This window comes from Scomber scombrus, chromosome 22 (assembly GCF_963691925.1).
Source record: "Scomber scombrus chromosome 22, fScoSco1.1, whole genome shotgun sequence".
Taxonomy (NCBI): Eukaryota; Metazoa; Chordata; class Actinopteri; order Scombriformes; family Scombridae; genus Scomber; species Scomber scombrus.
This window is the reverse complement of record NC_084991.1, coordinates 23600618-23615657: the sequence shown is the minus strand read 5'-3', so window position 1 is coordinate 23615657 and position 15040 is coordinate 23600618. Positions and strand designations below refer to the sequence as shown.

Genomic DNA, 15040 nt, shown 5'->3' with positions numbered 1-15040 from the left:
TCCAATAATACTAATAATACCAATAATACCAATAATTTCCAATAATACCAATAATCTCCAATCTACACTAACAATACCACCTAATAACACACATTGCTGCCAAATGAAATGTCATTGTATCTCGCTGTCCAATGACAATAAATCTTCTTCTTCTAAAACCCAATAATATCATTTCTTTCCCCTCTAAATTCTTAAATGAGATATTTAAGAATTTATTTGGATCCAAAAGGGAAGAAGCATGAACATGATTGCTATGTGTTTTAGTGATGATGTCATGGTGTAGGAGCAGCACCCACCTCCAGCGCCGCCTTCTGCACGGTGACCTGGCTGAAGACTCGAGCGCCGTCGTCGGGACAAACCGTCTTCAGCTCCTCTTTGTTCAGAGAGAAGAGCTGAGCGCCGGTCAGCACGCCCAGGCTGGTGATGGTGCTGCAGAGAGGACCAGGACCAACAGTAAAGATATAGCATAGAAAAAGTCAGAATTATCAGGTTCTATACATAAGTATATATAAAGTTGAACCAACATATTTAAACACAGTGTATAATATAACTCACACAGGGCTGAAGCCTTTGGCCTCTAACCAGGCTTATAATAATAATAATAATAATAATAATAATAATAATATAATAATATAATAATATAACTCACAGGGCTGAAGCCTTTGGCCTCTAACCAGGCTTATAATAATAATAATAATAATAATAATAATAATAATAATAATAATTATATAATAATATAACTCACACAGGGCTGAAGCCTTTGGCCTCTAACCAGGCTTATAATATTAATAATAATAATAATAATAATAATAATAATAATAATAATATAATAATATAATAATATAATAATATAACTCACACAGGGCTGAAGCCTTTGGCCTCTAACCAGGCTTTAACATCATCAGCGGTCGAGTCGTATGAGATGTTAACAGACTGCAGGTTGTTGCTGCTGCGAGAAGAAGCGGGAAACTTCTTCTGAGCGCTGCGACCGAGCGTCAGTCTGTGCATCAGCTCGTCCTGAACATCCTCCATGTTGGACTTCCTGCCTGTAACCATGACGACGAGAGACACGCTGAAAACATCTGGATCTGACTTGAAAATTGTTCTCAAAATGTCATGAGTTAATATTTAAAGAATAAAAAGTTGTAATATTATGAAAATAAAGAGTTTAATCTTCATTTATTACCTGTTTTATCTGTAAATATTATGAATGTTTGGAGACTCAAACACTTTACATCATAAATCAGATTAAAGAAAATAACAGAACAGAAAATAAACCAATCAGAGAGGACTCGGTCATGACTCACGGTTGAAGGCGGCGGGTCTCTGGTTGCTATGGTCTCTCATAGCAACGCTCCCGTTATCGCTGGACGTGGAGCTGTTCTGCCGGCTCACCGAGCTGCTGCTGGCCATCGGTCGGGGGGGCTCGGCGGCCGGAGGAGGCAGCGGCGGCGTCGGGAGCCTGGCGGGAGCCGGAGGAGGCGTAGGAGGCATCGGGGTCGCTGCTGGGTTACTGGGGATGAAATCCGTCCTCGTTGTCTGTTTCTGACAGAAGAGACAAGACTGAGACACAGTTCACACCTACTGCTGATCTACTGAGGAGGACGAAGACTAGAAGACTAGAAGACACTTCCTCTAAAATACTGAATTTATACTGAAACACTGACTAACTATTATTAACACTGACTGTCAAACAATCCCTTAAAATTACACCTGAACAAATACCTTCATTAACTTTAAATTAATAGTTATACACTGTTATATATGTTATTTGCTATTATTACTTACATGTAATTTATTACTAGATAGGTCAAAGTTCATATATTTTGAGGTGGGGTTGAATGAGATACAGTTTTTTGTTGTTTTGGGGTTTTTTGTCTTTGTAATTGTTTGTTTTGTTTATTTGTTTTATCCATTGTAAAGCATCCTTGGGTTTGTGAAAGATGCTATATAAATCACACCTATTAATTATTATTATTATTATTATTAGTATAATTATATCATGTTGTTTGGTGGACCGAGATCTTCTTAATTTGAACCTTAAAACCCTTAAAACCACCTTAGTTTTAATCTTGTTTTTATTCTCTCTACATTGAACATTATAAACATTATAAACTCCCAATGAGACAAATATCTCAAAGCACTTCCTCTAATGTACTGAATTTATACTCAAACACTGACTGTCAAACAATCCCTTAAAAATACTCTAATCATGAAATTACAGCTGAACAAATACCTTCATTAACCTTAAATAGTTATACAATGGTATATGTTATTATATAAATTATGTTAAATATACTTTAACTACTAGATAGTATCTCATTCAACCCCACTTAGAAATATATGAACTTTATATCTATATCATGGAGTTTGGTGGACTGAGATCTTCTTAATTTAAACCTTAACACCTTAGTTTTAAACTCCCTTAACCAACTAATTAAATTAAGCAGATTTTAATTCTCTTTAATTTAAACATGAAACATTTGATGAATATATTAGTGGCTCTGAAATATGTTCAGTTCAGTATCAGGTTAAATATTCTGTATTCAGGGCTTTAAGTAGTTTATGTCTGTTTGTATGTATGTAAAAAAAAAAAAAAAAAAAAAAAAAAAAAAGTAAGTATATATGTTAAAAATACATTTTCTGTGTTGCCTTTAATGGTGAGTTTTTAAGGCGTTAAAACATTAAATATATATATAAAATAGCATGAAGACTACCTTAAAATTAAATAAATGAAAGTACTTAAAAAAGGTATAAATTCAGGATTGTCTTTGTGAATAATATTAAAAAGTTCTTGAATTGTGAAGATAATCAAATATAAATAAATAACTTCCTGTCATTTGGGTGAATTAACCCTTTAAACCCTTTAAAGTCCTGAACATGAACATACAGTCCGTTGGTTGTTTACCTCGTTCAACTCTCCCAGTAATTGCTGGAAACATGAAATGAAACATAAATAAAAACATGGTGATGATGATGATGATGAAGATGATGATGATGAAGATGTTTTCACTCACAGCACTGCAAACTGTCTACAGCTACAGACATAATAAATAACGAGCTTCTATTATTTAACTAAACATAAAGATCATAAACTAGAAAAAAAAACCTCTTAAAGGAGCAGTCTGACATTTAACAGAATAACTAGATGAGAATTAAAAGTTAGTTATTAAAAAGAGGGACAAAAAATCCAGTTTAACAACTCAGTTAGTCTGTTTTATGCACGGTCGCCCCCTGGTGGCCTTTTGATAGAATGCAGTTTTAAATTAAACTTGGATTAAAAGGACTGTTTTTAAGGAAGTACTAAACCTCTGAATCTGCATCTTAAAATGATCAGAAAGCAGGACTTGGTTGCTCTTGAAAGAAGAAGTTAAAAAAACCTGAAAAGTTGAATTCAGAAGCAACACAATGTTTCCATGGTTACAGTTTTACTTGTTACTGATAATTTCTCTACAGCAGGAGCTAAATTAAAGACTTGGTCAGTTTTAGTTGGTTGAAACTGGTCCTAATTCTCATCTGCTGTTAAATGTGAGACTGTCCCTTTAAGAGCAGCGAAGCAGACACACAGCAACATCTCCTCGTCCTACCTTAAATAACTCAAACTCCTTCTTTGGCATCATAAGCTTCAAATGTCGGAAAAATAAAGACACGAAACTGAAGATGAGACGATGATGTAAAATAAACACGTGTAGTGTGTGTAGTTACCTGGATAGTGTGTATTGTGTGTAGTTACCTGGACGGTGTGTATTGTGTGTAGTTACCTGGATAGTGTGTATTGTGTGTAGTTACCTGGACGGTGTGTATTGTGTGTAGTTACCTGGATAGTGTGTATTGTGTGTAGTTACCTGTATTGTGTGGCTGTAGATCGGTTCTCCTCGGCCCGTTATGTCCACGGCTTTCGTGACTTCCAGGATGTTGTTCGGTACGTAGCCGATCATCCCGCCGCCGTTACGAACCTTCCACCACTGCTTCCTGTCATCGATCACCTGACAGACGGGGTCATCAGTTACACAACATTTAGTCTGTTGGTTTTATATCATTTGAAATGACATTTGCACCATTTTTTACCAAAAGTAAGACTGAATGCTCCTGAAAATGTCAAATGGTGTAACAACAAAAGAATGATAAATATTACATATTTTATCACCTACAGTGTATTTAAGTGGACTTATACTAATAATGACTTCATTTAAAACATGTAAATGTTTCCTGGTCTCCATGGTAACCCAGTAAATGTAATATTTAGAACAACTGTATTCCATTACCTTTATTTAATATAAAGTTATAATGTAAGATCATGCCAAACTAGTTGATGTGGTGTTTTATTGACAATTTACTGTTTTTAAGCAAGTTGAATTATTTGGTACAAAGTTTTTTATGGTTACACCACTTAGACATTTTTGCCATAATCCTCTAATATATTCTCTCAAAATGGATTAAAAGCAGAAATTTGATGCTGAGTCCACAAAAAAAGAATGTGTGCAAGTTATTCATATGTTTATTTTATCATTTTAACCCTTTAAATTTAAACTAAACCACATGGACACAAAGACATAAAATAAATGATGGATCGGTTACCTCGACGACTTCGTCTTTGAGCACCGACAGCTCCGTGTTGTTTCTCGCCACAAAGTCGTATTTAGATTTGGCAAACAGTTTTGATTGGCCTCTGCTGTCACCGTCAAAGCTTCTGAAACACAGCAGCCAATCACAGCATCAGCATCAGTTCGACTAATATAAGTTTAAAATATCTCATTTTTCACAGCTGATAATTTCACACAGTTAAAGAATAAAACACAAATACTCAAAATAATTTATACATTTCACTACTGAATTTTTCCATTTTTGAATTTGGCTGGTAAATGTGTTGAATTGTAATTATTAATTTAACTGCTGGTGGACGTGAGGAAAGTTTCCGCCGAGGAGAAGCGTCCCAACTTCACATCAAATCACTGAGACACGAAATTTAAGAAGATTCAGTGTGAAACATTTCAAAGAGTCAGAATCAGAGGAAGTATGAAGAGTGAGCCGATCAGCGGTCAGAAACAGCAGCGGAGGGTTTTAGTGAAGTGGGATCAGTTCTCCGCGGCGTCATGTGACCTCAGAGTTACCGGTCCACTCGGCGGCTGATGGCCTGTTTGAAGGCGGCCATGGCCGAGTCCTGGTCCAGGATCTGCATGCGTTTGTAGGCGGAGCTGAAGGCGTACCCGTCTGTAGGAGAGAACTTCTGCAGCCCCGACTGTTTGAAAGAGAGAAAACAAAGCTGTGATGATCCAGGAAGAGACTCTGACCCCTTTCACACCAAAGCAGTTCCAGTGCTGGTTCGGGGCCGGTGCTTAATTTGGAACCACACAGACAAAGAACCGGCTCCGGGCCAGAAAAACTGGTTCCAGAGTGGCACCAGTTCTTTGCTGGACTAGAAGAAAGAACCGCTGGGGGCTGGGGGCTCCAGTCGAGCAGCACAAACACGTTTTATCTGCCGTGTTTGGATGCTAATGAAGCCTCGTAGAGCTAGAAGCAACAGCTGTACAAATGCTAGTCTGCCATTGTTGTTGTTGTTGTTGCTGCTGCTTCGGAGTTGGCGCGAGTCATAACTGGCGTATATGCGGTGACGTCATTACGTGGCCCGGCAAGAACCTTGAGCAGTGGGAAAGCAAACTGGTTCTCGGCACTGGAACTGCTTTGGTGTGAAAGGGGTATATGTGCTGTTATAGGTCTGAAACCTGGCTGTGATGTCACACCTCCTGATCCAATCGCATCCTCAGCTCCTCTTGTCTCTGGGCGTTGGCGAGGCTCTCGGCCAGCTGACTCAGGTCCGGCTCTTGGGTCGCCGGCGGCAACGCTGGAGGCTCCCAGCCGTCCCGAAACCTCAGCACACAGGGGGGGAAGTAATGATCCTTTGGCCACTCCAACCTGCAGAGACACGAACGAACCGGTTCAGCAGCTCAGTGTTAACTAACGCGTCTCTGCTATGAACAGCTGTGGGTCGGCTCATCATCTCACCTGCATTTGGTCCAACCTTCTCCCAGCGTCACCCACAGGTGTCTCTCCTCCGCGTTCCCCGACACGTGAAGGAAGTCGATGGCTTCTCTGGTCAGCAGAGGAACAACAACGCTGCGGGCCAGATCCACACCGCCGGTCTGGATCACCTGCAGGACACGAGGGAGACAGGAGAGAGAATATTCTGCTGTGTTAAATCTGAGGCAATGTGTTTATATATGTTTATATGTTTATATATTTATATATAAACACATGTAAACAGCTGAATGTGTGACTGACCATCCTGAGAGGGTTGAACAGGAAGTGGACCAACTCCACAGCGCTCGGGTTCTGGATGTGATCCTTCAGTTTCCCCTAAAGACAGAAACACGTCAAACATCTGGAAGTGTCACATCTGGACGTGTCTAACATCTGGGCGCCTCTAACATCCGGACGCCTCTAACATCCGGACATCTAACATCCGGACGTCTCTAACATCCGGACGTGTCTAACATCCGGAAGTCTCTAACATCCGGACTTGTCTAACATCCGGACTTGTCTAACATCCGGACTTGTCTAACATCTGGACTTGTCTAACATCTGGAAGTGTCTAACATCCGGACTTGTCTAACATCTGGACGTGTCTAACATCTGGACTTGTCTAACATCCGGACGTGTCTAACATCTGGAAGTCTCTAACATCTGGACGTGTCTAACATCTGGACGTGTCTAACATCTGGAAGTCTCTAACATCTGGACGTGTCTAACATCTGGACGCCTCTAACATCTGGACGCCTCTAACATCTGGACGTGTCTAACAGCTGGACGCCTCTAACACCTGGACGTGTCTAACATCTGGACGTGTCTAACATCTGGACGCCTCTAACATCTGGACGCCTCTAACATCTGGACGTCTCACCAGCTGATTGAAGGCATGTTTGAACTTCTGCAGACAGTCGACGAACTCGTCCTCGCCGGGCGGTTTGGAGCGCAGAGTGAGGACGCCCTCTAGTGGACAAAGCAGGAAATAACATAATATAATATATTATATTACAGAGGGGAAAATAGAAAGAGCATCAATAAAAACAATAATAAATAAATATAAAAGCAATAAAACAAACAATAGATGGTGTTTAATGATAATAAACCTGAGTTTGATACTTTTATCGCATTTAAAATAAAAATAAAGATTTATATTATTTACTTATACAGTAAGTTAAGAAAATGACATGAAAACTACTAAAGTTTTATTTTTAAAAATGAAAAATAAAAATCATGTGAAATTAAAGTTTATTTAATTAAACATTTTAAAATAATAAAACAAAGCAGAAACATCAGATCTCAAAGATTCACTGTTTGATTATTAAATTTATAAATCTGCATTTTTCTTCCTTTTCTTTACGTCGTCATTTGTTCTGTTTTATTATCAGCTGTGAATTAAAGCTGCTTTATCAATAATGTCTGATTGATTAATTATCTTGTCACTTTAACCTTTAATGAGCTTTTCTTTAAATCACACCTGCACATCTTTTAATGGTTTTTTTTGTGTATTTTACTTGATTTTATACTTTGTTTATATACTGTATTTATTCTATGTTGTAGCTTCCTTTACTTTGTTCTATTGTTACTATTTTAATAAATATTGTTTTTAATTTTTATTTTCCATCTTATATTACATTAATGTTTCTTTTTTGTTCTTTCTATATGTGATTTATTTAGTTTTAAAGCTGAATTTACTGTGTGAACGATGCTATAATAATAAAGTTATTAATCAATCAAACTTTATGTATATATCACTTCTCATAAAGGGTTAAGTGAAAGAGGAAAGGTAGAATAAATAATGTAAAAAATTAAAGATTAATAAAATAAATAAATAATAAGATAAAGTCACTACAAAATAAGGTGGGTAAAACCAGACATGTGAGGAGTAATAATAATATTTAAACTAAAGATTAAATGTGATCAAATTAAAGCTGAAACATAAAAAAGTAGAAAAATAATCAGGTAATAAAAATAGAATAAAAATAAAATTTAAGTAATAAAAAACAGGTTAAAATATTAAATAAAAGATTAATAAATACAATTTAAAGATTTAAAACGTAGGTGTTAAATTTGCTTTTATATTACATTAATTAATTTCATGTTTCATGATTTTTTTAACATTGTTTTTGCTCCTTTTAATACTTTAAGCAGTATAAAAGCTGCTATTATATATTAGTTATTATTAGTAGTAATGACGTCATCTGACCAGCAGGGGGCCTCATAACTCACTAAACTAACAGATTTTGAGGTCATGTGATCGTTACAGCTGGTTTAATATTTAATGAATTTAACTGTTAAACAATACAAAGTGTATTTTAGTTTAATGTTTAATTAATAACAGACTGATGTTATATTTTAACTTCAGGAGGAGAAACTGAAACTTTTATTTCTGGTGCTGAATGTATTCTTTTTTCCTCTTTAGTGGTTTTATTATTTTATTATTTTATTATCTGACTGGCTTGCTTTTCCAGTTAAAAGCAAAGCAGGATAAAAGCTCTCCTCTCCCTCTATTCCTCTTACTCCTTACCTCCTCTCCTCCTCCTCCTCCTCCTCCTCCTGTCCTCTATTCCTCCTCTCCCTCCTCCTCTCCCTTTTCCTCCCCTCTCCTCTGCTGCTCCTCCTCTCTCCTCTCCTCCTCTCATCTCCCCCTCTCCTCCTCCTCCTGCTCCTCCTCTCTACTCCTCTCCCTCTGTCCTCTCTCTTTCCTCCTCTCCTCCTTTCTCCTCCTCTCCTCCTCGTCTACTCCTCCTCTCTTCTGCTGCTCCTCCTCCTCTTCTGCTCCTCCACCACCTCTCCTTCTCCTCTCCTCCTTTACTCCCTCCTCTATTCCTCCCCCCCTCCTCCTCCTCCTCCTCTCCTTTTCCATTCCTCTACCCTTCCCCCCCCCCTCCTCCTCCTCACCTCCTGGACCTTTCTTCTTCCCTTTCTTGGTCTTCTTCCTCTTGCTGAGCTCGTTGAAAGCTTCGGCAGCTTTCTGCAGTTTGGTGACGAAGAACTCGACGTCGTCCAGGATGTGATTCAGGATTTGCTGTAAAATCCCAAAACAAACAGAAACACTTGAATGTTTGTGAAGCTTTTAATGTTTCACCTTCAGCTTTGTTTCCTGGCTGACATTGATTCAGCTGATTAATGATTAAACCTGAGCTAACACAGCAGACGCCCTTCCTCTCTGACTTTTACATAAGCAGATTTCCTCCTCAGAGCTAAAAAAACTACATTCTTCAATCAGCGTTTTAAATCCTTTATGTGTTATTAGTGCTGTGGCCTCGGTGACCTGCAGCAGCTGCTCTCAGATCAGATCAGCTGCTCTCAGATCAGTCGTCTCACCACCAGGGTTGGGTACCTTTCACATTTAACCGTATCGGAACCCAACGGTACTTCATTTCGGTACTTTTCTCTAAATCTGTAACTTCCGCTCCTCCTCCTTTACTTCTCCTCTCCTCCTTTACTCCTCTCCCTCTTCTCTCCTCCTCCTCCTCCTCGGTTCATTTCAGTACTTTTCTCTTAATCTGTAACTCCTGAAACAAGACCGTAGTCAGGATTTTTCAAATACTGAGTTCACAAAGAAGACCATGACATATATATTAGTTCAATGTAATCCATGATGTAATTATAACGCTTTCTTGCTGTGCATTTCTCAGTCATGGTCATTTATATAAGAAATGCACGTAACATCCGTGACGTCACCCATTGGTTTGTGGACTGCTGCTCGGAAGCCAATAGTATCGGATCTGAGCAGCGCCATCTTGAAAATGTCAGGTGCATGCTGGGAGAAATAAAAACAGGGATTCTACTTATATGGGCATCAGGAGGAGCAAAAGGACGGAGCGGGGGAGGTTGCGAGGGCTGGATCTACCACAGTCTACACCGGCAACCTGGTGAAGCTAACCAAGTTAGCTGTTACGACTATAACCACAAAACTCCGGAGAAAACTGTCGGTGTGAAACAAGTTCACGGCTATTTCCTGCAGTCTATCTGTCCGCGCTCCTGAACCTGTGAACCAATCAACCTGTCAATCACCACGTAGCCACGCCCTAATGCATACCCTGCTTTATCGTCACATATAAAATCAGGGAGGCCAAAATGTCCCAAATGAACATCATACTGCATTGAAGAAGGCTTTAAACTAGCGATTGAGACCATAAACACATTTTGAAAACGTTTACTGAGGTTAGAAATCAAGTGAGAAGTTGGTGAATTCTCCATTGACTTGTATAGAGACGGAAGTCCTTTTGACACCAAAACGGTCGCCCCCTGGTGGCCTTTTGATAGAATGCAGTTTTAACTTACTTCCACGTTGGCCTCATTTCAGAGGACCAGAACTCCCGCCTGGGATGAACTGAAATTTGGTACCGCTTGATTTGACGTGAATCAATACTTGGTAGTAACGACGTAATTCGGCCGGTACCGTTAAAATTACCAAGCTCGGTACCCAACCCTACTCACCACGTCTCGGTCCACTCGGCCGGCCGTCATCTCCAGCGCTCCGTCCTCGTCCAGCAGCTGTCTCTGCTTCTCGTCTGAGGACAGAAACACAACGACGTGCAACAGATTTAATAAAAGCTAATCTGAAGGTTTGGAGAGTGAAAGCAGAGCAGAGAGGAGGATTTAAAGATACTATTATTTTTTATATTATAATGTCATGAAAATACAAAATACAGCGGTTCTTCATCAATAAAATGTTTGCACTACAGTTCACATCCGTCCACTTTGACTAAGATAATAAACATAAAGCTGAATTATCACCTTCCCATCTTATTATTATCATCATTCTATAGTTTTATTAATTTATGTTGTCTATTAGTCTCTTTCTTAACCTAGTTGTAGACCGGCTTTTATTAAACTTCTTCTATTTTACTTTTTAATCTATTCTAACCTAGGTTGTTTTTTTACAGTAACTCTTAATAAACATTTTCTCTTATTCTCTCTTATTTTATTTATTTATTTTATTATGTTTTATGTATTTCATTATTTATTTCCAAATATTTTATTTTAAAATCATTTACATTTTTTTTAATTGTTTTTTAAAATGTATTATTATTGTTATTTTTCTCTCTTTTATAATGTTGTAATTTGTTCTGTTTTATTATCAGCTTGTCAATCAAATAACTGTAAAACACTTTGAACTAAACTAGTCTGTATGAAAGATGCTATATAAATAACGTTTGACTGGTTAAAAACAGAGTTTATGTTGCTCCTAATAAACTGTGACATCACTCACAGTCTTGCTGCTCATTGGTCCAGGCCGACCAGGCGGCCGCTCGGCTCTTTACGTCCACCTGATTGGCCGTCGCCGGCGGTTCGGGGGCGGGAGCAGCCGGGGGCGGAGGGATGGCGCCGTCACTCTTCAGGATCATCCTATAGGACGGACAGACAGATGCGTCAGCCAATCAAACGCTTTTATAAGAACTCAGGCTGCTTGCTGATTGGCTCTTACTTCAGCGCCTCCGGCCTCTTCTTCACTTTCCCGCCTTTGGCATCGATGATGGCGCTGTCGATGTCCGCCTGGATCAGATTCGCCTGGAAGGAGAGAAGGAAGGAAGCGTTAAAGATTTATTAGAGAAGAAAACGTTAAATAAAAGACTTCTGTTTACTATCTGAAATGTTCCTCTATGTCAAACATGAGGCCCGTGGGCCAGAAACGGCCCGCGCGAAGTCCAATATGGCCCTCTTTCCTTCCTTCCTTCCTGTCTTTCTTCCTTCCTTCCTTTCCTCTTTCCTTCCTTCTTTCCTTCTTTACCTCCTTCCTTCCCTCTTTCCTTCTTGACCTCCTTCCCTCTTTCCTTCCTTCCCTCCCTCCCTTCCTTCTATCTATCCTTCCTTCCTTCCTTCCTTTTTCCCTCCCTCCCTTCCATCTTTCCTTCCTCCCTCCTTCCTTCTCTTTTTCCTTCCCTCTTTCCGTCCTTCCTTCTTTCCTTCCCTCCTTCCCTCCCTAATCTTTCTGTTTGATTATTTATCTTCATTATTATTTTATGGAACATTAGATCATGTTTAAATGCTGATTTTTGAATATTTTAATACACACAGGTCAAATTTGTACATTTGCATATATATAAAAACGTGCATCAGCTGCACAGAAATTTTAAAATGATGCGTTTTTTTTCTTTTTTTGTATATTCAAGGGCACATTAAGAAAAGTCTGGCTTAAATAAATGTGTATATGGAGTTTTTACAGCTCTAAATATGTAAAAACTGGTAAAATTTGACCCCGAACAGAATGTAAGGGTTAGATCATCAATCAGTAACCCAGAGCAACCAATCACAGAGCAGCTTACCTTGATGTCATCACACTGGAACAGGTGGAGGTCGGCTTTGGTCTGACCCGAGTCTTTACACACCAGAGCCAGGATGGAGTCGTAGCTGCAGGCGTTCATCACCGCCTGGCAGTGCTGGATCGTCCCCACCGGGAAGTTCTCCAACTCGTTCTGGAAATAAAAAACATAAGTCGTCGTTCTCGTCTCGCTCGTAACGACGCTAACGCTTCCCGTCAAGAGTCTCACCTTCATCTCCTGGTCGATGAGGCTGACCGTCTTCTCCTCCACCTGCAGCAGCATCTCCTGAGTCCACACCTTCCCTTTAGCGTCCAGCAGGCGGAGCCGGCGGATCCCGTCGTCCACGGTGATCATCCCGTCTTTACGGTCCAACACGAACGTCGTCAGATGCTGTGAACGACACGGGATCGTAACGAGGGACGAGGCATTAAAACCGAATAATGGTTGGTGGGGACTAACGTTGACCTCCATGATGTCTTGCTGCAATGAGTCACTGAGCTGTGTAGTTTAATATTCAGGTTCATTAACTACTTTCAGTCACTAGGAGGAGCTCTAAGCTTCCTGTGCTGAAGTAGAAGCTGAAACACTGCTGCTCTCGGCTACTTTGACTCGGCAGTAAGGTAGCCTGCTAGCTAGCCGATGACTTAATAATTTATAAGTTATTGCCAATAAGTTATTACATTTTTTTTTTTTACCAGGACATTAATTTACTTGCTTATTATGTTATTGTGTTATCGGCTTATTACATTAAAAAAACAATGAAACATGTGTTGTGGTCTCACCTCCACATGGTACTGCGATGTGTCCGTCAGGCTGTTGATGCTGTTTTTGGTGTAATGTTTTCTTTGTTCTGAGGAATAAAAAGAAAATCTTCATTACGGATCATTTGGTGCAGTCGTTACACTAAAGTCCCACCAGGATGGGAATTATCTGGGCCCGTCTGTTTTGACTGTTCCTTCTTTCCTCCCTTCCTTGCTCCATCCTTCTCTCTTTCTTTTCTCCCTACCTCCTTCTTTTCCTTCCTCCCTCCCTTCCTTCTTTCCCTTCCTTCCTCCCTCCCTCCTTCTCTCTTTCCCTTCCTCCCTCCCTCCTTCTCTCTTTCTTTCTTCCCCCCACCTTCCTCACTTCCTCTTTTCCTCTCCCTCCCTCCCTCGTTCCTTCTTCCCTCCATCCTTCCTTCCCTTCTTTCCTTTCTCCCTTCCTTCTTTCCTTTCTTCCCTCCTACCTTCCTTCTTTCCTACATCCTTCCTTCCCTTCTTTCCTTTCTCCCTTCCTTCTTTCCTTTCTTCCCTCCTTCCTTCCTCCTTTCCTTCCTTCTTCCTCCCTTCCTTCCTCCTTTCCTTCCTTCCATCATTCCTTCCTTCAGTCCGTCCTTCCATATTTCCTTCCTTCCTCCGTCCTTCCTTCCTTTCCTTCCTTCCTCCCTCCCTTCCCTCCTTCCTTCCTTACTGAAAATCATCACCATCACATCCTGGAGGGACTGACAGACTGTTCAGGTTTATTATTTTACGTGTTTGAGGGGAAACGTTGAGGAGATTAAAAAGGTTTAAAAACACACAACAGCAAACACAGAAAAGGATAAAAGCAGATCTGAGTCAGCAGTTTGTTTCCTAAAGTTAAAGCAGCTATAAAACCAGGTTCATACGTCCAGTAACGGTCCTCAAAGTCCAACTGATGTGTTTACAAAATGTTGTTATTTATGTTTTGTTTGGCACCTCTGAGCCTCCGTATCCTGCCTGTAGATTTTGGCAGTTGAAAATGTATATTTCAATGATGCACTTCCTTCTCTGCCTTCCTTCCATCTGTCTTTCCTTCTCTTCCTTCCATCCCTTCCTTCCTTCCTTCCTTCCTTCTTTCCTTCCTTAAAATACTAAATGTACATTTTAACAAACCTGATGCTGCTTTTAAATCTACTTTAACTGATTTATGAATTCATCATCTTACCAACACTTATTATCACTGAGCTGATTATTAACATGTGTTTATGTTTCTGTGGTCAGAGTCAGAACCGTGATTATAAATATTTCAGTTGGACTTTGAAACGGCAGGTTTTTGGGTTTTCGGGTTTTTGGGGAAGTTTTGTCTTTCAGGGAAATTTTAAAATGTTTTCAGTTTTCTTTAAACTTACTGAAACTGTGTGTAAAGAAACTGTGGCTCCATTTGTCCGAGGAAACATCTGAGAGATCAAAGTGATGCAGAGTCATTTTATTCATGTGTTTGATTTGTTACAGTGTTACAGATTTGGTTGTACTGGTTGTACTGGTTGTACTGGTTGTACTGGTTACACTGGTTGTACTGGTTACACTGGTTGTACTTAATTTTTATCTTTCATCTCTTTGCTGAAAAACTAAAAACATGATGATCAGCTGCAGCTCAGAGAACAGGAAGTAAAGCAGAGTCGAGCTGCAGGAGAGAAACCTGTTAAAGAAGAAACTGTTCATGCAACACACACACACAAAGTAACACACACACACAGTAACACACACACACACAGTAACACACACAGTAACACACACACACAGTAACACACACACACACACAGTAACACAGTAACACAGTAACACACACACAGTAACACAGTAACACACACACACAGTAACACACACAGTAACACACACACACACACACACACACAGTAACACACACAGTAACACACACACACACACACAGTAACACACACACACACACAGTAACACACACACAGTAACACACACACACAGTAACACACACACACAGTAACACACACA

The 15040-nt window shown here is 39.7% G+C and overlaps 1 protein-coding gene across 3 annotated transcripts in view; it reads right to left on the bottom strand.

The window, feature by feature from the left end:
- Positions 1–15040, bottom strand: part of eps8a (EGFR pathway substrate 8a, signaling adaptor) — a 44744-nt gene that overhangs the window by 9265 nt on the left and 20439 nt on the right. For 2 of the 3 annotated variants that reach the window (XM_062443459.1, XM_062443460.1), the window contains exons 4-20: positions 13076–13143; positions 12522–12683; positions 12297–12446; positions 11459–11541; positions 11243–11379; positions 10468–10541; positions 8923–9049; positions 6899–6987; positions 6280–6354; positions 6004–6149; positions 5742–5913; positions 5112–5239; positions 4579–4690; positions 3846–3986; positions 1308–1545; positions 860–1046; positions 297–429 (exon numbers count right to left, since the gene is read on the bottom strand). In XM_062443459.1, the coding sequence (XP_062299443.1) occupies positions 297–429; positions 860–1046; positions 1308–1545; positions 3846–3986; positions 4579–4690; positions 5112–5239; positions 5742–5913; positions 6004–6149; positions 6280–6354; positions 6899–6987; positions 8923–9049; positions 10468–10541; positions 11243–11379; positions 11459–11541; positions 12297–12446; positions 12522–12683; positions 13076–13143 (2222 nt within the window). The remainder of the gene's footprint in view (positions 1–296; positions 430–859; positions 1047–1307; positions 1546–3845; positions 3987–4578; positions 4691–5111; positions 5240–5741; positions 5914–6003; positions 6150–6279; positions 6355–6898; positions 6988–8922; positions 9050–10467; positions 10542–11242; positions 11380–11458; positions 11542–12296; positions 12447–12521; positions 12684–13075; positions 13144–15040) is intronic. The other variant, XM_062443461.1, reaches the window with a different exon arrangement.